General features: G+C 32.9%; 3 protein-coding genes and 1 pseudogene across 3 annotated transcripts; 1 reads left to right on the top strand and 3 right to left on the bottom strand.

Annotated features, from left to right (window-relative positions):
* Positions 1-1,004: 1,004 nt before the first annotated feature.
* On the bottom strand, positions 1,005-7,797 carry LOC107937971 (ER membrane protein complex subunit 1). Its single transcript, XM_016870988.2, has 12 exons — positions 7,575-7,797; positions 7,306-7,433; positions 7,108-7,170; positions 6,730-6,851; positions 5,633-5,748; positions 4,734-5,541; positions 2,951-3,682; positions 2,396-2,617; positions 2,217-2,312; positions 1,929-2,123; positions 1,675-1,788; positions 1,005-1,492 (listed from the first exon to the last, which is right to left on the bottom strand). Exons 1-12 carry the CDS (start codon positions 7,673-7,675, stop codon positions 1,232-1,234), a joined length of 2,958 nt encoding a protein of 985 aa, XP_016726477.2. The 5' UTR covers positions 7,676-7,797; the 3' UTR covers positions 1,005-1,231.
* Positions 7,798-8,589: 792 nt separating this feature from the next.
* On the top strand, positions 8,590-11,382 carry LOC107937956 (probable beta-1,4-xylosyltransferase IRX9H; annotated as a pseudogene).
* Positions 11,383-11,650: 268 nt separating this feature from the next.
* LOC107937957 (protein JINGUBANG) lies at positions 11,651-13,341 on the bottom strand. The gene has a single exon (XM_016870972.2). It carries the CDS (start codon positions 13,298-13,300, stop codon positions 11,936-11,938), a length of 1,365 nt encoding a protein of 454 aa, XP_016726461.1. The 5' UTR covers positions 13,301-13,341; the 3' UTR covers positions 11,651-11,935.
* Positions 13,342-14,659: 1,318 nt separating this feature from the next.
* LOC107937951 (exosome complex exonuclease RRP46 homolog) lies at positions 14,660-17,036 on the bottom strand. The gene is made up of 8 exons (XM_016870968.2): positions 16,807-17,036; positions 16,611-16,724; positions 16,423-16,523; positions 16,314-16,334; positions 15,910-15,982; positions 15,756-15,823; positions 15,341-15,473; positions 14,660-15,031 (listed from the first exon to the last, which is right to left on the bottom strand). Exons 1-8 carry the CDS (start codon positions 16,910-16,912, stop codon positions 14,919-14,921), a joined length of 729 nt encoding a protein of 242 aa, XP_016726457.1. The 5' UTR covers positions 16,913-17,036; the 3' UTR covers positions 14,660-14,918.
* Positions 17,037-24,369: the final 7,333 nt, after the last annotated feature.

Raw genomic sequence — 24,369 nt, forward strand, 5'->3', positions numbered from 1 at the left:
TGGCTCCAAGAGTTGAATAATTATGAATATATTCAACATGGCGATAGTGGTTATATTTAAATTTCAATATCCATTACAGAGCAATAGGAGAATGCAGTATGTAAGGCAATTGATGATGAATGAATCACTTCTCATATTCTTTCGTGATAAGTATATACATGCTGAACATATTCTATTCCTTTCATTCTTCCTGACTAAGTGGAAAAGGTAATGGTCAAATTCTATCTAGACTTTAATTTGATCAATTTTAACTCTTATTCTTTTCAAAATTTGATATTTTAATCTTTTAAATCTATTTGGTTAAATTATGTCATTAGTCCTATATTATGCCTAAAGTTATAGATTTAATCTAGTTCGCCAATTGGATATTCTTAGTGGCTATATTTTATGAATTTCAATATTTTAATCTTAATGCAAACAACAATCATTAAAAGACATAGCATTACACATGTAATAATATGTTTGACACATCAAATTTTAAAAATATCAGAACTTAATGAATTCAATAGTTATCATTTGGTCAGGATTAAAATTTTCAAATTCTAAAAGTACAAGGACTAAAAATAACCAAATTAAAGTAAGGTACTAAATCCACAACTGGTCTAATAGCAGAATTTGACCAAATATAAAACAGACCTTATTCTTAGTTAATAAATTGCAAAAACATAACATGTTATTAGCAGTTCAACTTTTCTATTACATAGGCTCTAGCCTGATTCCCTTATTACATGGTTGTATTTGTCTGCTCAAGCTTGATCAAGTTTTGAAAATAAGGCTTGATTCAAGCTAAAAACCAAAGTACTCAAACACAATTCAATCAAATTATTTATCTAATAAATAAAAATTTGATTCTCATAATCGTTCAAACTTAAGTTATTTAATACGAAGCAAGTTTTAGCTTTTCTATGTCTTGCTTTGAGTACCTATAAATTTGTCAACCATCTAAACGAAATTCTAAGTTAAGCTACTGAGAAAACTGAAAAGATAGAAAGAAGTTTCCATCATAGTAATAATCAAATAAATCCATTTTGATTTAACCTTGCACCAAATTGCTAAAAATTCAATTCGACATTTAAGAGCGGGCATGATACAATATTTAGAAGAGTACTACAAATCAGGAAGAGACATACCTCCAAATCTAAGCTCAAACCATAAAAAGCATCTCTGTCAACTAAAACAAAGTGTATTTTGTTAGTACACAAGTGTAAATGAACATTAAGCCGAGACTTACTCATCTCCAGTTCTCTTGTAGTTCTTTCCTCTCGGACAAAGTCCAGGTTAAAGAGATTGCTGCCACGAGTGCCACGATTGTTATGAGGAGCAGGGCGTAATTAAAATCGTCTGTGAGTGAATCGTATGTCCTCGATGGTGCAAGTTGAGTAAAAAAGAGGTCCACGCCATGTGCGAAGACGAGGGTTGTTGATTCCAGCTTAGCAGGCACAGTTATTATACCTCGAAGACCTTCCACTCGAAGGGCATGTGTAACATAGGACTGGAAACAATTCATTAATGACTGTCAGTTATGATTCCACATATGCATATGTCCATGGGTGCATGCTTGCATGATACTAAAGGAGAATCTTAATAAATTGGTATTTCTCAACCGAAACGATGCTACCACTTAACATGTATGAAAATTAAAAGAAATAAGCTGGCTAATATAAAGAAACTAACCTGAGGAATGATTGGCAATGAATCAGTTAGTGGTATAATGCCCTCTTCTTTCTCTGCTTGTGTGGGATTAACTGTTCGACGAGGATCCAAGAAACGCTTATCAAGTGCCAAAACCTGTAAAACATGGTTGAGTTCATGCAGCAGACAGAAGTACCATACAATGCTATTATTTGTATAAAGGAATACCAACGCTTTTAAAAAGAAAATATGAATAACTCATAAAGAAGCAGTGAAGGCAACCCTATCTAACAAACCTGATCACCAATTGTACCAATTAGAAGCTGCTTTGAAGTAATACCCTTTGTGGTTGAGGTCACAGCTATGGTTTTCACAGAATGAGTGAAAAAGTAAGATTGCGATTTTGTTATGACGTCTGGGCGAGAATATAGAGAAATCGGCGAGGTAAGGTTGTGCTTTCCAAGAACAAGCTTCCAAACATCTTTGTTGTCCTGTAAAATAGTATTTAAGTTGGAAAAAGATAAATTTAACTGAATTAAGATACAGGCAGTTCAACGTAAATGACTCAAGTTTGGTCCACTTACAGCCCGAGATTGGTCATAAATTTCAATGACTGACATCTCATATCTGTGCGCTTTAAGATTGAAGTAGTGATAGACAACCCAGTTCTCACTAAAAACCTACAATAAACAAAAAGCATTATCCATTGTATCCCTTTCATAGCTGCTTGTGACACCAATGCGAGAAAATAATGTAAACTTACAGCATGAACAGGACCCTGTGAGCCATGATGGGTCACTCGGTGCAATATACGGCCTGTTACAGTGTCAATAAGATATGCAACCAACCACGATTCTTCTGGTGTAACAGATCCAATTTCACCACTGCCTTTGAGTGCAACAGTTGCCACAAAAAGTAGATTTCTTGATATATATTTATACATGACCTCCTGGTCTGCTATAACCTTTGCTTGAGTATGTACAACCTAGAAAACTCAAACCAAAAGTCATTAACTATGGTTTATACATGCAAAATTCACAACAAGGCACCAATAAACATTCAAACATTTAACCAGATTTACCCATCTTCCGTAGCCCCCATTAACCACATGACACTACAGCACAAGAAAATCATACAGAACTGGTTTTTATGAAATAAGAAGTCAATACAAGTCTCATGCAACGGTTAAAAGCCTAGAGTTGAGAAGTGCATAACCAAAAGCTTTAACTTGTGAGAGCAGTCAATTCATGCAATATTGCTGTACACTGCAACTAAGTCCACAAAACTCCTAAGATCACCATGCTGATTGACGCTTTACCTCATTCAGTTTTCTAGTGACAGTTGCAATGATCTTTTCTGATTCCGAGGGGAACACAATTGACCACAACTCCCTGGTGTCAAAGCAGACTTCATCAGCCACTTCACCAGTGCACTTGCCCCTTAAAGCATGCCCCTTGATTATGCCATTATCATCCTCGACAGAGTACCAGTATATGTTTGAAAGCTCACGTTCGAAAATACTAATAGCCTCGGGTGTTTTGGGGTATAAATGTGCATGCTTATCAGCATCAATTAACAGATGGAGACGTTGTTCTGTTGAATCTGTATATGGCAGTGGAATAACTTGTGCAACAGAATGAACAAGACTTAAAGAACTAAGCTCCTTTCCTGTATAAGTGTCAACAAAAGAAAGTGCACCTGGTGCATCAGAACTCGGACCACACTTGCCAATTACAAGCACAGATGGATTTTCATCCATAGCGTGATGATGCGGAACTTGCCACTTGTACAAGTTTAGTCCTATCGGATGTTGACACACCTTTGATTTTTGTAAAGACTGTAACAAGTAAGACCAGACAATATGTCCATCTCCAGTATGCAATGCAAAAAGCTTCCCTGCCCTTGTTAGTACTATAAGCAGCTTCCGAAAGCCATTGTGATCTCGGGTCATTTTGCTTTTCTCGGAATTTTTTAATCTCATACTTTGTATGGCTGCTATATCCTGAGGGCTTGCAAGCATTAGTGTTCCCTTGAGCTTCAGCATATGACCCTTAAGAAAAAGAGCACCTTGTCAACACATTGTTAAAGAGGATTTATAACCAAAGAAATGCATCTTCAAGTCCATTTGAAATAATGAAAGCAGTTATGGAAGGTTTGAGCGTTTTAGGAAGTTCATGTTTCTAACAATAAAATAGCATAATACTATTTAGAGAGTAGACAAACCACTTAGCAAACTCTGTGGTGAATACACAAAGAAAAGAAAAAAGTAGGCTCAGAAATGTTTATCCATAATCTTTACAATATCAGAACCACATCAAAGATTATGGGCACATAATCTTATGTTAACTAAAGGGAGCTGCAGGCCGTGGGCTTCTATATCGGAATTATGGGCACACAGTCATTGAATGCTTCACTGATGCAGATTCGGCAGGATCAAAGATGGATAGGAGATTAACTACCGGTTCCTGTGTTTATGTGGGAGGAAATCTAATTTCTTGGTAAAGCAAGAAGCAAAGTGTAGTGTCGCGGTACAGAATCCGAATATAGAGCTATGTAACAATCTGTGTGTGAGATTATGTGGTTACAACAATTACTGGCTGAACTGGGATTGGAAAAGTTGTTACCAGGAAAATTATAAAGTGACAATCAAGCTGCTCTTCATATATCTTCCAATCCAGTATTTCATAAGCGAACCAAACATAAGATTCAACAAAAGCTCATACCAACAGGTTATGTCAGAATGGGAGATCAATTAGGAGATATCTTTTCAAAATCTCTTAGTGGATCTCAAATTGATTATATTTGTACCAAGCTAGGCATGAATAACATCAATGCTCCAACTTAAGAGGGAGTGTTAAGAAATGTAAATAGAATAATATAGCTGATTATTAGGTATTATTAGAGATTTGATGATGAATGAGATACAGAATTTCATTCTCTCTTTCTCCTTGTGCCTCGTTAATTATTCTTTCAGGATTTCGTTATGATAATTCAACATGTTATGAGAAACGAAAAGAGTTATCATGCAGTCAACCAACACATTCAGTTAAAATGAGAAGAACATTCTTGAAATCATCTTATAAGATTCATATTTCACATACCTTAAGCCATTCAAAGAGGTTGTGCTCCACTTTTGCAACAGATACACCATCCCTTTCCACAGGGAGTTCTGAAGTCGTGACATCAATTATTGATGCCAAACCGTCTTCCCTGCTCCAGACAATCTCACCTTGTTGCAATAACAACAATGAATGATCTTCCATCACAATCAATGCCCGAAATCCATAAGACTTATCGGTTCTGATATAATTATTGATGTAAATCTTGTGGACCAGCCCACGATGCTGGTCCATTTTAACACTTTCTTTAAGCAAATTATCATCCCAATTGTGAGCAAGCTTTACTCTGAGATGAATCTCGGGGCCTGCACGTTGAACCAATGCAAATGCTTGTTGGCCCTCAGAGACTGGGAGAGCATCACTAATCGATGTTTCATGATTTGTTTTTTCCACCACTTCCAGCTTGTTCTCATCTGTCACTCTAATAACTATGGTAACTGCATTCATTTTAATTGCAAATATTCCTGTAACTGATGAAGGTATTATTTTAGCCGGTCCAAAGGAATCCTTGACAAGATTTGAAATTGGCGTCTGTTGAAAACTAATCATTCCATTTTGGAAACTTACTGTCAGCAAAATCAACCCTGTGGAATCAAGGGCCACAACTGTCTCACTAAAAACAGGTGAAACTTCTCCCAAAAACCCACCAGAAAAGGCAGCACTTTCATGCTTCAACAACTCTCCATTTAAGGCATTGATTTGATACATCTCAAACAGGGATGAAGAAGCAAATCCAACAACGTATATTAAATTACTGCCAGGAGGCTGAATTACCTGCTGAACCTCGAGACTGCAAGTAGCATGTCAATGTACATCAATCATACAATTAATCTGAAAGAGGAGGAAGCTGTTGAAACATAAAACTTTTTAATTGGACTAACCTTTCTCCTTCAAAATCCTTCTCCCAGAGAACCTCCCCATCTATGCAGGAAACAGCATTGAGACGACCATTGCTGAAAATGATGACTATATTATCCTTTTCAATTTTCAAATTTGTCTGCAAAACATCAATATACTATATAGTCAATCATATGTGCTTCTAGAATTATACAATTTCCATGTAAACCGCTAAATACAATTTCAAACGGCCTGTCCAAAGGGAAGGTATGAAGTTCTACTGGAAGATATATGTTAAAACAATAATGAATGGATAAAAGTCACGGCAATAAGAAATATTCAATAAAGAACACTTCCATACATATACTAGCCTCATCCTATAAGATATAGGGACAGCAATGGAGCAGAGCGGGGGCGAATATTGCTAAATTCATCACCGCTCCACAGTTGGAATGCTCTGCTCCACCACCAGCCCTGCTCCACTATGGATGTATAATCTTAAAAACCACAACCACTTCCATGGATGATGGATACATCCATCTCCGCCCCACCCCACTCCTTTTCAATTTAAATTTTTTTAAACATCTTTAATATTTTCATTCTTTTTAAAAGAATGAGTAAATATTTAAACAGATTTTTTCAAAAAAAATTTAAACATAAAATATATGTATTCTTTTTTCTATATTAAATTATTACATTTTTACCCTTTTAATAGTTTATATATATAAGGATAAAATAGTAATTTCATATAGTAGAGCGGGTAGGGTGGAGTAAGTAATTACCAAAACTATTCCATACCCACTATACAAAAGAAAAAATCCACCCCACCCCGCAGCCAGTTTTCAAAGAAAAATTCCGCTCCATTCGAAGCGGATTGGTTCGGAATCCATCAAACGGTTCGGGTTTTGCCTTCCCTAATAGGATGTGCTACATAGTACAGACAACTAAAATCTTTTGGATTAAAATTTAAGGAGAATAATCTAGATTGTATAACAGAAAATCTAATAGAGAGGATTCCTATACAATCAGCCCATCAGAAAACATCAGAAGCCATGATCCATTGAAAAAAGACTATCAAAAAATACAAAGGGAAATTATGTTAATTAGAAAGATTATGGAAAATGGAAATTCTGATGCTAACCGGCACTAATAACAATGATTTTGAGTGCTTTGGACCCCGAAGAGAAGATTCCCACACCATCTGCCCATCGGGAAGATTCCATGCTCTCAAAATACTTCCTCCTGATGAAAGGGTAATGACATCTACAATAATGAAATTTATTCAAAACATAATCATCTGTACAAGCATGAAGTCACGCCTTCCCTTACTGACACCAGAAGAAGAAAACAATAGTCATTCAAACAAAATATCCGATCAAATGCTCAACTAACACAAGTTAGAAACCGAACCAAGTAATACAAGAACAATAAATAACTAAAACCACACAAGTGTTTTGTTTTTTTTTCTTCTTTTTTTTTTCTACTTCTTTAAAAGTAAATTGGATATCAGCATACTTACACTTTCCAAGAGCAATATCGATTCCATCGATGACATCGTTAGACCCAAGAACATGTCTCCAAACTACATTAAAAAACCAGCCATAAACCAAACAAGAGTTCAATAGAAACTGAAAACAGAAACCGAAAACAAAAACTGAAGAAAAAGTATAAATAAAACAAAACGCGATAATTAGTAACTCAAATGAATTGGACTTACAAATCTCGCCTTGGCGGAGATCAAGTAAAGCTACAACGTTCTCTTCAGTGGATACTACAACTCGTTTCCGACCAGTTTTATGAGTGTGGAACACAGCTTGCTTCACTTTCCCGAGGTATTGTTGATGCCTAATAGATAAAAAAAAATTAATTAGAATTAAAAAATTAAAGAAAAAAGAGTTGAAGCTGAGTTTGAATCAAGTTCAATGAAGTAAAAAGAGAGCAAGAATTGTTGTTAAATGTGAAATTGAAGCGAGAAGTTGAGCTTACCAATCCACCAGGCCTACTTGATCTTCGTAAAGAGAAAGGATTGGATTTAAAGAAGAAAAAAAGAAGAGAATAAAGAGAATAAGAAAGGAGCGAATCGCCATGGCTATGGCTACGGCTACGGCAATGGAGGAATATTAGTTATATCTGCTTCTCCCTATTTGTCGGGAAGGAAAGACAAACAGATCTGAGTAAACTCGGAGGACTGTCGACTCCGGTTCATGGGCGTTTAACCCTTAATTCTTTTATTAGTTTTCAAATTAATTATTGAAATTGAACTTAAAATATAAATTTATTTCACTAAAAATTAAATATAAATAAAATTAGATAATTTTTACTAATTAATTCAATAGTTTAATAAATATTAATTTTAAACTATGAAAATTTGATATTTTTAAGTCATTTTATTTTATTTTATTTCGAATAAAGTTAAAGTTTAATGAATTTTGATCAAATATAAAATATATGTATAATATTTTAAATTAAAAAAATAAATAAGAGAAATGTTCGCATTGATGAATTGATGATGTATGTTTTATATAAAATTTTGTTGAATAGAAGAGTTAGAAAAATAAATGTAATGGTTAAGTTGTTAAAAAGGGATACCCAATAATCTTAAGTAGGAAATATGTGTTTAATTGTATTCAAATTTATATTTTATTTTTATTTTTATGATCATAATTGTGAGATACAACTAAGGCTCAACCAGAAAATAAAAATAAAAATAATTGAGAATATTATTTATTAAATGATTTCTAACATATTTAAAATTTTAAAATATAATTTTTATAATTTTTATAAATTTAAAATTTAATTGTTATACTTTTATTTTTAATAAAATTAATATTACATTTTAGATTTCAAAATTCAGTTACTAACCATCCAAATAATCCTGAGACATATATAATTGTGTATGATATATTCGAATATTCACCTTACCAATAATTTTTAATAATATCTCAAAAAATACCATAAATGGAAATAAACTTCATATTTGACTAGAAAGTCAATAATCAAACTCCACTTACCAAAACAAAGGTTGAGTGTCTAAGCTGTAATGGCTAAAACAGCAGAAATGAACTTAAAACTGGTGCGCCCGTGGCGATTGCCTTATCGGGCCGCCATGGATGCCGTGTGCTGCTATCACGTCCTCACACACACGTATTAAAACACCTCAATCTCTTCCATTTCCATTACTAAGAACAAAACAAAGCAAGTAGCAACGGAGCGACAGTGCAGGCTCTCAACTCTCAAAGCCAATGCAAATCTTCCACAATTTAAGACTTTTGGGGTCGAAAATTGAATACCCATTTTCGTTCTTAAGGTAATTCAATTAAAGGTTATTTCAAAACCATTGATATAGTTGCTTAGACAGTTCATTGTAGTTCAACAAAGTTTACTTTGACATTGTTACTGGAAAACGTTGCTATATATTTAAGTGTCGTATTAGTAAAGTAAACCTATTTTCTGATAGAATTTGGTTGCTGTTTTGTGGTGATTCCTTATTGATTTAAGAAGTAAATCAGACTAGTGTTGATGGCATCCATTAGAAGAAATCTCCTTTGCCTCGGCAAGGGACTTCGAATACTGGGGAGGAGGCTGAACGTTCAGTTCCTTCTCCTTTATCCAATCCTGCATCATGTAATGAGAACTATCCACCAATTGGTGGTAGATTGCTATCTTCTCTTTTCGGTTTATCGGATTCTCAAGCTTTGATTCTCAGTGTTTTCTCGACAAAATCAGCTCGGCCTTTCGACAGGTGTAAACAGAAGGAACAAGTTTGGAAGAGGGTCCTTTTACATTTCTTCATCTGTTTCATAGTTGGTCTTTTGATTGGGTTAACACCATTCATTTCCATGGACATTTCTTATACGAATCCCAGTTCAAGGGCCAAGCATTCTCTTATGGGATAGTATCAACAGTTGGTAATTCTCTAAATCTCGATAACAAAGGGATCGATGACAATGTCGGGAATTTAGATAATGCCATGACGAATTCTACACTTCTTGTCAATAAAAATCAGGAAACTCGTAAGCTTTTGATAGTTGCGACTCCGACATATACTCGACCGCTTCAAGCTTATTATTTAAACCGCTTGGCATACACATTAAAGCTGGCTAAAGCTCCTTTACTGTGGATAGTTGTGGAGATGAACTTGCAGTCTGAGGAAACCGCTGACATCCTAAGAAGGAGCAGTGTTATGTATAGACATCTTGTTTGTAAGAGAAATCTGACTGATATAAAAGACAGACAAGTTCACCAAAGAAATGTGGCATTATCTCACATCGAAACTCATCGTCTTGATGGAATTATCTACTTTGCTAATGAGGATAATGTCTGCTCAATCGATCTCTTTCAGCAAATGAGGCATATTAGGTATCTTCTTCACATACATACATATATGTATTGATTATGCTTACCATGCATTTCCTAATGAAAATGAAAACGAAAGTTAGCTTATTTAGGTCATGTCTTGGTTATGCTTCTTTTAGTTAGTTCATTTAGATTCACAGCTTGTTTCTTTTCCCTTTTACATGTGCTCACTGCTGTAGTTTATTTCACTCTGGTCTTTGTTTATAGGCAGTTCGGGACATGGACTGTGGCCAAACAAACATAGGACAAAAGCAGATTTTGTTTGGAAGGCCCTGTTTGTAATGGAGTTCAAGTCATTGGTTGGCATCTAAACAGACTAAGTCGGAGATTCCGAAGATTCCATGCTGAAATGTCGGGTTTGCCTTTAACAGTACCATACTCCGGGATCTAAAGTGTTGGCATCGACCTACTCTTGAACCGATTAAACAGCTTGACACTGTCGAAGATGGCTTCCAAGTTAGTATTTCTTAGATCTTCTTTGATCGTCTTTTAAGTTTCTTATTATTTTACCTCACTGTAGGAATAAGTGAAAAGACATAAACAAAAACGAAACCTATAAAAAAGGTGAATGGAATTCTTGAAAACTCGGTGTGCAAGACTGAGACTCTGTCCTCCAAAAATTTACCCTTGGAAGAGTTATATGCGCCATAAACTATGTTGAAATGCCTTGGTACATATTTCTTTCATTCTTTTAATTTCCATTGCTTTGAATTGGAAGGTAAGCTCATTCATAGAACAAGTTCTGGAAGATGAACGCCGGATGGAAGGCTTACCGCTGGAGTGCTCGAGAATCATGGTTTGGGAGCTTAGTATTGAATCATCAAATTCCTTCTACCCTCAAAAATGGTCAGTGAAGAATAATTTAGACGTTATTGTTCCACTTGCATGAAATTCCGGATGTGAAAGGAGTCTAATTTTTGTTGTTGAGGTGAGCATCGATTCATTCTCAAGAAAGCAAAGTATTTGTTCAAAAAGTTTAGCATATGAAATGTAAAACGACTTGAAATAGAAGTTTATATCAACTCGAATTCTGTGTATTCATCTTCCAAACAAGAGCAAAGAAGATGCAGGAACATAACATAAATAGATATAATTTCTCACTGTCGAATGGATAATGAGAAACCAAACTAGTGCTTCTAGACCATCACCAAGCTGACTTCTCTGAATTCTACCTACGTTCGTGTTTAGAAATATAGCAACCGATTCCTAATGAACCAATTTGAGCTTTATTTCATACCAATTTTATAAAACTTTATATGCATTCCATGATGGAATGATTGATTTTCTATACTAGTGTTCATGTTGAATTTGTCATTACAGATAGCAGTGGCCAAGCATATGGAACACTGATACACTTACCTCCTAGTCGAAATGATCCGGTACTTTGCATACTGGTCTAAACTGAAGCATTATACAATATATCGTTCATCTGTTTCCACAGGTTCGTTTTGGTTGAGAGAAATTTCATTGGCCTAATGAATAGTATACTTTAGTGATATAAGACCGTAGTGTTGCTTTGACTCTCTAACCTATGTTGCACCGGCTCTTCACTTTTCTTAGTACCCATATGCAACACCCGTGTTCAATCCATACTCGGGATGGGATGGGATCCTCTAAGTATCCTCCAATTACGTGGAAAGTTTAAGAAAATATTAAACATACAACATATCAATATCCCTACTCATATCCTAGTCCAAGTAGTAGTATTGCAGTAGTCCCTTCGTGATTGGGTTATGTTATTTGGATTTTTCGTTTTCTAAAGTATCCGTTCTTGACATCTATAATCGTCGAATGTTCCGACAATAGTATGGAGTAAGATCCTTCAAATACATGAAAAAATACGAAAACAGCTAATTTTGTGAGATGACCCCCTGAAAACGATTGCCTTAAATACTGATTCCAAGGCTTATCTTAGTTGAAATCTAAGCATTACAAAAGAACTAACGTAAGAACAACCAAACTGAACTACCAACATAAATATTGTCTTAAATTTACTGGAAAAGATTGCCTCGAAGCTTCTTCTCAACCCACGAAGGAGACAACACGGGACTCATCTCATATTCCGTCTTCGTCTTCGTCTTTGAATCATTACGATCTGCAAAATCGAAACAAGTTTGCTCTTCAGGCATGACTTTGACCCTCCAAACCTTGAAAGTTTGATCCAAACTAGCACTGTAAACCAAAAACCCCATCACAATTTTCTCCATTTGTAAACAAGCGGCCAAGCATTTAACAGGCCCTCGATGTCCATCAAGCACAGCCAAACATTCATGAAAACAACTCCCTTCCTCTCTTCTCCACACCCTGATCGTCGTATCTTCCGAGCCACTGAATATCAACTTCTCAATAGCCACTAAACAAAGAACCGAAAACCGATGACCCTGTAAGAACCCGCCATGATTGAACCTACCGGATGTTTTTTCTTTCTCCCAAAAGTTTACAGTGCCATCGGATGAACCTGAATAGAGAAAACAATTGCTAAATGTCGAGCTTATCGCCATGGCATTAACGGGTGATTGTTGGAACCGGAGTGTCATGGTTAAAGTGTGGGAATTTTCTCTATATAACCTTCTCCATATCTTCACTGATCCATCAGATGAACAAGTGAAAACGCACCCATCATCTTGGTTAACCACTATGGCATTAACTTTGCTTTCATGAACCACAAATGAGTCCACACATTTGTTATCTACGAGCCGCCATGCCTTAACTGTTCTATCATATGAACCAGTGTACAACAGCCCTTCGGCGTGGTAATAAGCCATGCAAGAAACACAATCTTTATGTTGTTGGCTGCTTGTCTTAGGGAACAAAAGAAACGAGCTTCTCTTCGGGAGTGTTGAGATCTTTTTGTACCCGAAACTATCGGAAACGGTGTAGTTCCAAATCCTGATCTTGCAGTCTCTATGCGCGGTGAAAAGCTTGTTACCGTAAGCTAAAATGGCCCGGATTTCACCGGAACTTGTCTTGATACAACCCCGCTCGATGCATTCAGGCTGCCTCCATACTCGGATACGTTTGCTATCAGAGACAGTGAAAACCAACCCTTTCGAGATTGCAATCGAGTGGATATTTCCGTCTTGTCGATGAAGAGAAGCAACGCAATGGTAGAGGAGAGCAGGGGACGGCGTTTGAAGAGGAGAGAGTGTCCATGGTGTTTCAGGACTACCAGGTGGCAACATCAACTGCAAAGCAGAGGCACTTGATCGAGGGCTCGGTGGACTTCCGGGGCTGAACTGGGGATCTTGGTCATACATATCAAGGTGAGTTCGAATCGAAAGCCGAGGAGGAGATTGCAATGGATTGCTTTCGTTATCCATGTAGCAATGAGCAGTTTTTCTGCCATGGAATTCCATAGGAATAAAAAGAAACTGATATCGGAGGATTATGACTGAAAAGCTTGTAAGAGACAGGCAAAGATATATACAAAGGTATACATTGGCGGTGTAGTTATGAACTTAATTTAGTAAGTTGGGGTTATTGGTATGGTATGGTCTCAATGGCACCATTAATGAAGACAGTGTACCAATGGTAGAAAATGAAATGAAGAAATAAATTAACATAAATGAGAAGTTATGTTTCAAGACTAGCATTGTTTCAAGAATCATTTATTTTCCTACCCAATTTTTCTTCCATTTCCAAAAAGATAGAATAGAATATGATTATTAAGAATATGAAGAAGTAAATAAAATTTCAACAAAGTGTTAACATGAATTTTAATTTAGTTAACATTGACATTGTTGTTAATACAGAAAAATATTAAAAATTTTAATTCATTAAAATTTTGAACTTACCCCATCAAATAAAATGTAAATTTTATTAATTTTAACATTTTTAGTGATATTTATAATTAATAAAAAGTTAGTTTATTATTAACAAATATGTAATTTAATCAATTTATTTGTAAAAAATAATAATTTATTTTAAATAAAAAAGTAATACCTTTATCTCAATTATTATAGGATTAAATTTAAAATAAAATTTTAAATTTTAAATTAAATTTAAATTGATAGTATTTAAAATAAATTTAAAATTAAACCATTTTCATGATTTTGTAGTGAAAAAATATTGTATAAAAATAATGAAATAAACACCTTCAAAAAATTTATGAAAAAAATAAATAAGAAAGAAAAGATAATTTTATCTCAAAGACAAAATTTAACTTTCCAATCCCAAAGATAGTGCCTTTAATATGCCAAACACCAAAATCACTCTCCCATTAATTAAATTCTCATGTACCAAACCCCTCCAAGCAGTGAATGGGTTAGCTAAGAATTCCGTACCATCCAATCCATGGCCAGTAAATTCTAAATGTACGGGTAGTTCAGACCATTTTATCATTGTTAAAAATGTTAGGCATCCTACTTACTGCACTTAAACATAATGGTAAAAAACTAGCCTGGCCGACACAGGTAAAGGAAAACACCATCCAATTTACACAGTTCCTTTGGGGGAAACGGTTGTTGTAATAGTTTACTGCATTGACATTCCTTTGATGCCGTTTTTAAAATTATCAAATCTAATAATCTAAGAAAGCATTGTAATTACCGAGAGTAAAAAGCCTGTTGATTCATTAAAAGACTACAAAAATGTGACTTCGAGCCAGTTAAAGCGCCCATTTTTCTCCGATTTTAGGGTTTAAAAATTTTATGAGTAAAAGTAGGCATTATATAATAAATAAATAAAAACTCAAAATAATAAAGGTAAGCTATCACTTCTCTTGGGAATACCACATTCATTAATCAACAATGGTACTAACAAGATCACAACTTAAAAACAATAGGGGCCATAAAACTACATATCCTTTACATCAAATTTCTAATACACTTTGGTCAGAGAGGTTGTGAAAGTGAGAAAATGAGAACTAGAAATCAGTACAACAATGGTTAATGCTAATATCCGGTAAAAAACGAAATTCAACAAACCGGGGATTCCTCATCGGTTGAGATTATGGGACCGAAACTGCTATTAAAGTCACCCAGCTTTGGATGAATCAGTTGACTGCTGTTGCAAGTTCCTCCTGAGAAAATCAGACAATTTGACACTTGCAGCTCGCCCTCGTTCTAAGCAGTAAAAATAATCATCCACTGGGACAACGGTTTGAATGAGAAAATATTAGAATCAAAAGTGGAAAGAGGCCAAAAAACAACATCACAGTTTTTACAGCACCCTAATCCCATGTAAGAAAGACTTCAAAGGCAAGCAATTCTATTTCATTGAAGCTGGTATTAGCAATTCCCAAGTTATTGCTCCAAAATGCAAATTACACACTGAATTTATTTGATAGCAGCCTTAAATCACCAAAAAAATTGCCTTTCTTTAAGATTATATGTGATTCCACAGCCACAAAATAAAATTAACTTGAAAAAGATAGACCAATAGACAGCAATGAATACCTGACATTATACCATGAGTGACAGATGTAATAATCCCATTTTCAATAGGTTCACCTTCCACTCTTAGTGATCCTTCAGGAAGGACTGAATGGACAGAGTTTGGGAAGACTAAATATGCAAAAGCCTTCATTTTCTGCTATTATAAAAGACGTAAAGGTCAGAAGATAGAAATTAAACAAAATCTACAAGAAGCCAACTACTCGATTCATTCTGTATAAAGCTGCACTCAAATGAAAGCCACTGGTGTCAAAGTATAGTTTATAGTGCAGACTGCAGACTACTTGAATACAATTTGATGTTAATCAACGAAATTTTATACTATTTGTTTTTCCTTTCTTGGGGCTTAGAAGTCTCACACATGAGCTAAGTTCTAGTTAGAGAATAAATGTGCAGGAAAAAGGAATTCTAAAATAACCTGCTCTTCTAGCTTGGTGGGATCCAATATAACATATCCACTCTTGGCCACACAACAACATATTGCGACTGCATAATTCAGCAAAACATTGGCAAGAAGTCAAGTACTCATTATTGATGAAACATGAATATGGCTGCATGTCTGCATTGCTTACCAGCAAGATGCTTCATAGGAATCCCTGCGTCTACAAGGGCCATACATGCCGCATTTATGGCACTCGGGAGAAGCTATTTGAGATAATATCAAGGATTACCACGATATCATCAAGAAGATGCATAACATATCTACATACTATCAAAACCGTTTGGGTTGGGGGTGAGCAAACAATCACTGAGTCGTAATTTTAAGCAAAAGATAAACAAAATCTCTAGCATGAACACTCTCAGGGGCAATGCCAATGTCTTTCAAAAATTATAGTTTCCCCAATGTAAATTCTGGTTACATGTCTAACAAAGATTGGAATATAAACACTGGAAGCCTAATCTTCAGAAAACTGAAACCTAGGGAACAAAGAAATGAAACAGTACAACAATAGTAAGGGAAATGCATAAAGGATACAGCACCATCATCGTTGACAACCTGAGACACAACATAAAAAACTTTGATCAATGAACAACTCGGCCACAAACAAGAGATACTTTTCACAGATAGTTAACAAATAACCTACCTGGACTATAATTGACGTTGTAGTATTAGGATTAACTGTCAAAATACAAACACTCTCTAGGGTCCTCTTCAATATCATCTCATATTCCTTTTCCGGTTTCCCTAAACACCAATGTAAGATATTTTGGAAATTCCCAGCATACCAAACTTCAAATGCAAGAACAATTAAAATGGATTTTAAGAAATCACCTATTTGTCCTGTTTTTGGCTTCCAAATAACTTCAATGCAAGCTTTCTCAGGGTTCTCATTCTTTTTAGTTCCAGCTTTCGGCCCATAAACAGCAGCAAGTACTTTCGTATCTCCTAAATTAATGTATATATCAGATTTATAATCGAAATACTAAGATTTCTCACCAAATTTCATTTTTTTTCTAAAATGAAGTACCTTGAGACCAACTGGCAGAGCCATGAGCACGATGGAGAATGTTGCGAGAACAGGCGAGAGGTCTCAATTGGTTCTGCGAGCGTCCGTCCTCCCTATCGACCTCCATTGCTGTCTCTCTCACGCTCAATAAAGCTTGTTTGTCCCGGAATTTACTTTAATTAAGTAGATATGCTAAGGAAATGCATTAGAATTGCGAACTTCACAAGGGTTTTATAGTTAGGGTTTTATAAATTTGCCCTCGTTATTATAGCGGCAAAATTAACGGTGGCAATGAACCGGGCCGTCGGGTTAATAAACCGGGTAAAACTTATAAGTATTCCTCCAATTATTAGTAACTTTTTTTTTATCACTAAATTATAGAATGTTACAAAATAGTCGGCCAACTATTCAAGTTTATCTTTTTCGGTCACCTAATTTACATAATATGTAAATGTTGAGGGTTAGATTTTTTTTAGAATTAAGATTAAAATGACACAATGTATAAATATTAAATGTTAAAGTTGTTATTATGCTAATTCTAAAAGCTGCCACTGTTAGCCAACTAATGACCAACATAAACAAAATTGAATACTTAGGTGATTATTTTGTAACTTTTTATAGTTTGATGATTAAAAAAGAAATTTACTAATAATTGGGTGATCATTTTGTAACTTTTCATAGTTGGGTGACTAAAAAGAAATTCACTAATAGTGGGGTTACTACTAGTGCAATTTACTCAACTTATTATTACCAAAAATCAACTTTATATTTGGTCAAATTCTTGTGTTGATCCATCTACTTTAAGTTGGCATAATTTAATCTCTTTACTTTTATAATGATATTAAATAGCCTGAATAATTAATTTTGTTAATTATTTCAATTAAAATATTAATGTTAAATTTTCTCTTTTGACAAAAAAAATTCACGTCAGCATAATGAATTGGAAGTAGAAGTACTCATGAGCCAGGCTAAGTTTAAGTATGATATTAATACACTTTATACTTGTCTAATCTTGTCCCAACGTGAAGTATAAACCTAAAATTTTGTCAAAACTTGCTCATATTTATAAATGGCTGGCCCGTGTTCATTTTAAGCCCGCCCATATTATTATTTTTGAATTTTTATGAAAATATTGTTTTATTTTTAATTTAATATTTAATATTTTTATTTTTTTTTCATTTATTAAACTTTTATAAATAGACATTTTAACATTTTTTTAATATTTACATTATAGTATTATATATTACTATAGATTTAGTTTTTATGCGTTATAAATTATATCATGTATATAAAAATAACATAATATAATATTTTATACACATAGAAAAAGAGTCGAGTTCAAGCCTTGAGTGTTCGAGTCCAAACTCAACCCATATTTTAAATCGGCTTGATTTTTTTCCCTAGTTTGTTTTTTGGGCCTAATATTTTGCCCATATCCTCCCAAATTTCAGGCAAACCTTCAGGGTTGGACGGATAGCCCTGCCTATGAACACGTCTAGTTGGAAGGTAATGGCTTTAAGAAACATTTCGCATCAACATTTTGGTCAAAATAGTTAACAATATTAACAATTTGGACTAACCATGACATTATAAAAATAGACGTAACAAGTTATGTCAAATTAAAATATATGGATTAAATCTAAATTTTAAACTATTGAAATTAGTGCTCTTAGTGTAGTATTTTCTTCAATATATACTTGTATTTTTTGAACAAAATTGGTTTAATAAAATATTTATTGATTACATTAAAATTCTTCATATATTGTCCTTAACGAATTTTACACGCAAAGCAAAATGAAAGCAAAATTGACTCATTGGTTATCTAGCGTTTAACCAATAATAAGTAGTATTACGTGGTTGGATCATAATATGGAAAGACAGCTTGTATGAGTAGATAATCTAAACATGTTCTTAGTTTAACCGGAAACAAGAAAACCGATTGAAAGACTAATATGTCGTCTATCAAGTCTAATTGGTAGATATTTTGTCTTCAACATCAGAGCACATGACTGTAATATCCCGAAAATTACTACTGTAATACCCCGAAAATTACTACAGTAAGAAAGTAGGTATCCTTGATAGTAAAATAAGGAAATAAAGTGACAAAAAGGGAAATTTTGAGTTATGAAAACATTGGGAATTATATTATGACATATTAATTCAAGAAATGATTAAATCGCAAAAGTGAGAAAAGTTTTGTTGCCCAAGAGTAAATACTCGAAATTTGAGGGTTGAAGTGTAAATACGAAAAATTTGAAGAACTAATAGTGTAAATATTTTAAGGGTGGAATAATCTAGAAGCTAAGGAAAATGGATCAATTAGGACCAAATTGAAAAGATGAAGAATTTTGAGGGACTAAATCACAATTTTACCAAATTAAGTGATAACTCAATGATAGAATTTTTAAAAATTATGAAGGGCAAAATGGTCAATTAGAAGAGAGAGAAATCTAGAAGGCAATGATGATGTTAGTGATATTTTAGATTAATTAATTAAATAAATATTAGTTTATTAATATTTTAATTTGATTTTTAAATGATATTTATTATTTTATTATTATTATATTTAGTATATATATGGAAGGAAAGATGAAGAATCTTCATCTTCTTCCATGCAACCAACGTGAGAAGAGAGGAAAAGAAAGAAAGTTTTACTTTCTTTACAATTTGGTCCTTCCACAACAAATTTACCATTTTCACTTAGAAATCAAAAGAATTTCCATAGCTTCCAAGAGAGAAAAATAACAAGGAGACAATGGGGAGCTAGAATATCAAGTTAGATTCAAGAAATAGAAGCTGGAAGAGAGAGAAAATGAAGTTAAAGATTGAAATCAATATAGCAAGGTAAGAACATCAAGATTTCAATATATTTTTAAGTTTAATATTATTGAAAAAGCATGGAAATAATGTTATAGTAGAGTTTTATTATATAATGTCTTATGTTCTTGATATATTAGTGAAGAAAAATAAGTGAAAGTGATGAGAAATATTATAAAGAAAGGGAATAAGGGAGTTATACACCTAGTAATCAACATTTTACACTAAAACAGTTTTGGACAGCATCAGTAGTCTAACTTTGAAAATCACCATAAATCGTGAAAATTGAATTAGAGGATGAAAAAACTATGGAATTAAAGCTTATTTAGTGTAGTTTCTCAAAGAAGAAACGGTGTAAGTAATGGAATTGTAAATCATGAGTTATAATAAATTTTGTGAGATAAGGTCAGAATGATTTTGGGTTCCCCTGTTCTGACTTTGAAAAATCATCAAAAATTGGAGAAAATTTATTAGGGGCTTAAATTTATATGTTTAAAATATTAAATGAGTCTATTTTCAATAGAAATAGACAGAAACATTATCCTAATCTTGTAAGAGGAGATAATTAATTTTTAGTGAAGAAGGGTCAAAATTGTCAAATAGCAGAATAGGGATGAATTTAAAGAATAAAATGTACTTATTGGTTAAACCAAAAATTATTAAAATTTTATGGTAAAAATATATGTGAGTCTAGTTTCAGAGAAAATTTTTGTATCTTAATTCGGAGTTCTGTAGCTCAATATATAAATAATTTTGTGACAATGACTCAAGTGGACAGCTTTGAATGAACAAATAAATAAATAGTGAAATTATAGACGATGTTACATATAAGCATGTTATATACATTAAGGATGTGGAATGGAGAGGAGGAGGAGGAAAATATATGATTATTCAACTAGCATGAGTTTTCATTAAAAATGGCTAATTTGCATGTTTTAGGTTCAGGGACTAAATGAATAAAAGTAATATTTTAAGGGTAAATTTGTAAAAATGTCAAAAAGTGACCAAATTGCATGAAATGAATTGTTTTATTATTTAAATTAATAAATTGAATGAAATATTAATTTATATCAAGATTGAGTGGAAATTCGAGGAAAATAGAAAATTACCAAAATGTCCCTGAATTTTGGTATTTCTGCAATTTAGCCTGGTAAGTTCGTGTAACTTGAATTATATTCTTAGATGATTGAAATATATATATTGGATTGAGAAATTGATTTGAATTGTAAACATGAGAAATTGTGAATTGAATGAAATAGAAATGAAGCTTTGAATTACATGTGTAAATATCGGGTCTCGTAGGCCCTATTTGTTATGAATATAATATTTTGAGGATATGTTGTAAAGAATTATAAAAGAACGTTAATAATTTAAAATTTTTAATTCGGATGAAATTTTATAACTCGGTTTAATACGTATGCAAATGTATGTCTTCTAGTAATGCCTCGTACCCTATTCCGGCGTCGAATACGGGTAAGGGGTGTTACAATGTGACATCGTCAGATTCGGTCATAACGTTTAGACCTGGTTTGGGGTGTTACAATGACTCCCAGAAGATAATAACATAAATGTGACTAACTGGGCTAACAGTATATCGGACATGACTAAAGTATAATAGATCATAGATCTGTTTATAGATTTATTCACTTGTGACGTTCATAGTGTGACATACCTTAATCTTGAGTAGATGATGGACTATGTATGTGTGACTCATATACTTTGATATAAGTTTGAGTTCAAATAGACAATGAATTGAAAGTTGGTGCATTGTGTATACGACTTCTACAGTATGTAGCATCACTCAGCAACAATGAAATTCATAGTCCAACTAAAGGGTAAATGAAATCCCCCAATCAGTATTACATGATAGATGAAAAGTAAACATGACCAAGAGTTATTTGTCTTTGTGATAAATGACTCGATTACTATCTTATAGTAATAAACATTTAATGAATGAATATGTAATAATTATCACGAGATAAAATAGAATCATATTAGTATAATGGAATTATACAAAGAGATTAAAGATATTCTATGAAAGTATCACACTTATGATAAAGTCACTGGATGAGCACTTATTAAGTAGATTTCGTATGGTATATAATTAATGAAAGCTTAGTCACAAAACATTAGTGAAATGACTTTGTGACTAAATAATTTTATAACTAATATGCGAAAAGTTAGAACTTAATTATAAAGTATTTAAGGCCTAATTATATATGTCCAATCAATTTCTTCACTGCTTCGTTGAAACCAAAAATGAATTGCATATAAAACCAAATGAATAGAAGCGATGAAGTAAGAGAAATAGATCCCTTTCACAAATGAATGCATTTTCTCTCTAAGTACAAAAATGACTTGAAAATTAATTTAAGGTTTTTTGAATTATTTAATTAATTATAATTAAATAATTGAAATTTGAAAGTGAAATTAAATTAAAATAACTAGTTATTATGAATTTTTAATAAGAAAATTAAATATATTTCCTCATAGATTCTTTTATAGCAAAGTTGTTATGATTTTAACAGAATTAGAATTGGATTGAAAAAATTATTTGATTGAGAAATTAATTTTAGTTAATTTAATTAATTAAATTAATTGAATAAATTATATTTATTTTGGGAAATATAAATCAAGTATTGGATTATATTAAATTATAAAATGTTAGGTCAAAAGTTCATGAAGCACATATGATTAGACCTAATACATGAGTGGCCTAATTTGCCATTATACATGATACGAGGGGAGACAACCCTAAGGGAAAATAAGAAGTTGTGTCGCCCCCCTCTCTCTCGGTCAGGCTAGGAATGTATTTTCTATTAAATAAATATTATTTATCAAATGTTATTCAACAAGGATTCTTATACTTTTCTCTACAAATAGAGAGCACTGGTTGACCTAAAAATACACTTCATAGATTATCAAGTTATTGTTATTCTGTCAAAAAGTTACGAAAATTAATTTACTTTGAATAAATTCTATTTTATGGGAATTATGATCTTTACCAATTTTTATAAAGTGGGATTACTTTCTTAGTGAAAGTAATTAATTCGTTTCTTTTTCGTGATTTGGTCCGTGTTGCTCGAGTCCACACTCGACATAATTCCCATAAAATCGATTTGGTATGAGAATAATAATAAAAAGTTCGGTTGAAAACCAAGATCAATTTGAATCTGTCTCGCACAAAGCAAAGTAGTATTCGGTTAGAGTTTATTATTATAAATATCACAAAACGACTTAGTTTTGTAAATTTTTAAATCTTTCACCGTAACTATAAAACCGGTTTTTTAACTAATTTTTCCAACATAAACATAGTAGAAAGACCAAAACTATAATTTAAACCTTTATTTTTAATAACATAATGCTAAAAATCTTAACTTTTTATGTACCCAAAAAATTCCTAATTTTTTGAACTTCTTTGTTTGTCCTAATGACCAAGGGCTTCACCCATAAATTTCACTCGAATTCGAGCCTTCAAGGAGCAAATAATAAACTTTTATCTAGACGACTCTCTTTAAATAATATGTGTGGTGTGAGTATGTCCTAAAAATATATGTGTGAATGCTAATCCTCTATATAGTAACAAAAGAAAAATCTTAGCTCTTTTACATTTTGTTACCATGCAAAAAGAAAAATAATATTTAATTCGACTTCTATCCAATCGTTAAATTGTTAGTTTGATATGTCAAGTTTTTTTTGTCAATTTAGTTCATTTACTTTTGCTTCGTCCACCACATTATTCAATCTATTTTTTCCGTTAAAAAAAAAGTGACATGACAATAAAAAGTTGATATATTATTTATAGCTACAAAATTTATCACACGTCTATGCATGTAAAAATCACAAATTTAGAAAAAAAATGTGTTTAAGAATAACATACAATAAATACTGAATTATATATTAAAGAATTATTTTTGGTATAGTGATAAAAAATTTGTTTATAAATTCATTAAACATGAGTTCAAATTCTAAATATGTTATTTTTAATTCTTTTATTTAAAAATTATATAAAAGTATGAAACAATAAAAAAACCATCAAAATAAAGGGGAAATTACCAATAAAAGCCGTTTTTTTTCAAAATTTACCGAAATGGGCCGATTTTTTGATTATTTACCGGAATGGTCCATTTTCCGAGAAATCGCGCCCACGTCAGCGCGATGTCAGGGTACGTGTTAGGACATCGCGTCCACGTCAGTGCGACCTGCTGACGTGGAAGGAAATCGCGTCCTCAATGTCCTCCGCGCGTGAACAGTACCCCAACGGTCAAAAATTTGACCGTTGCCCCCCCAAACGGTAAAAAAAAACTATAAATACCCCCCACCCTTTTTTTTTCACAAACAAATCCTATCTAATATTTCCTCTCTAATCCTCTCAATTTCCTTCCAAAATTCTCTCAAACCCATATTTAATTTCAATTTCCTCTCAATTTCCTTTCAAAATTCTCTCAAATCCATATTTAATTTCAATTTCCCCTCAATTTCATTTTTTAAAATAATTTTAAAATTTTTTTTATATTTTTTAAAAATAATTTTAAATTTTTTTATATTTTCATCAATGGCCGGATCATTGATTCGTCTTGATAGGAATCACATATCGGTGGAGCAAATGAAAATGGTAAGTATTAAATTTAATTTTTAAATATTATTTAAGATTTTTTATTTATGTATTTTTAGATAATTATTAATTTATTATTTGTTATAAAAGTCTGAAGATCGGTTATTGGAATGCAATATCCGGAATATGCATGCTCCTCCATCACCGTTAGT

Source organism: Gossypium hirsutum, chromosome D13 (assembly GCF_007990345.1).
Source record: "Gossypium hirsutum isolate 1008001.06 chromosome D13, Gossypium_hirsutum_v2.1, whole genome shotgun sequence".
In the NCBI taxonomy this organism is placed as follows: Eukaryota; Viridiplantae; Streptophyta; class Magnoliopsida; order Malvales; family Malvaceae; genus Gossypium; species Gossypium hirsutum.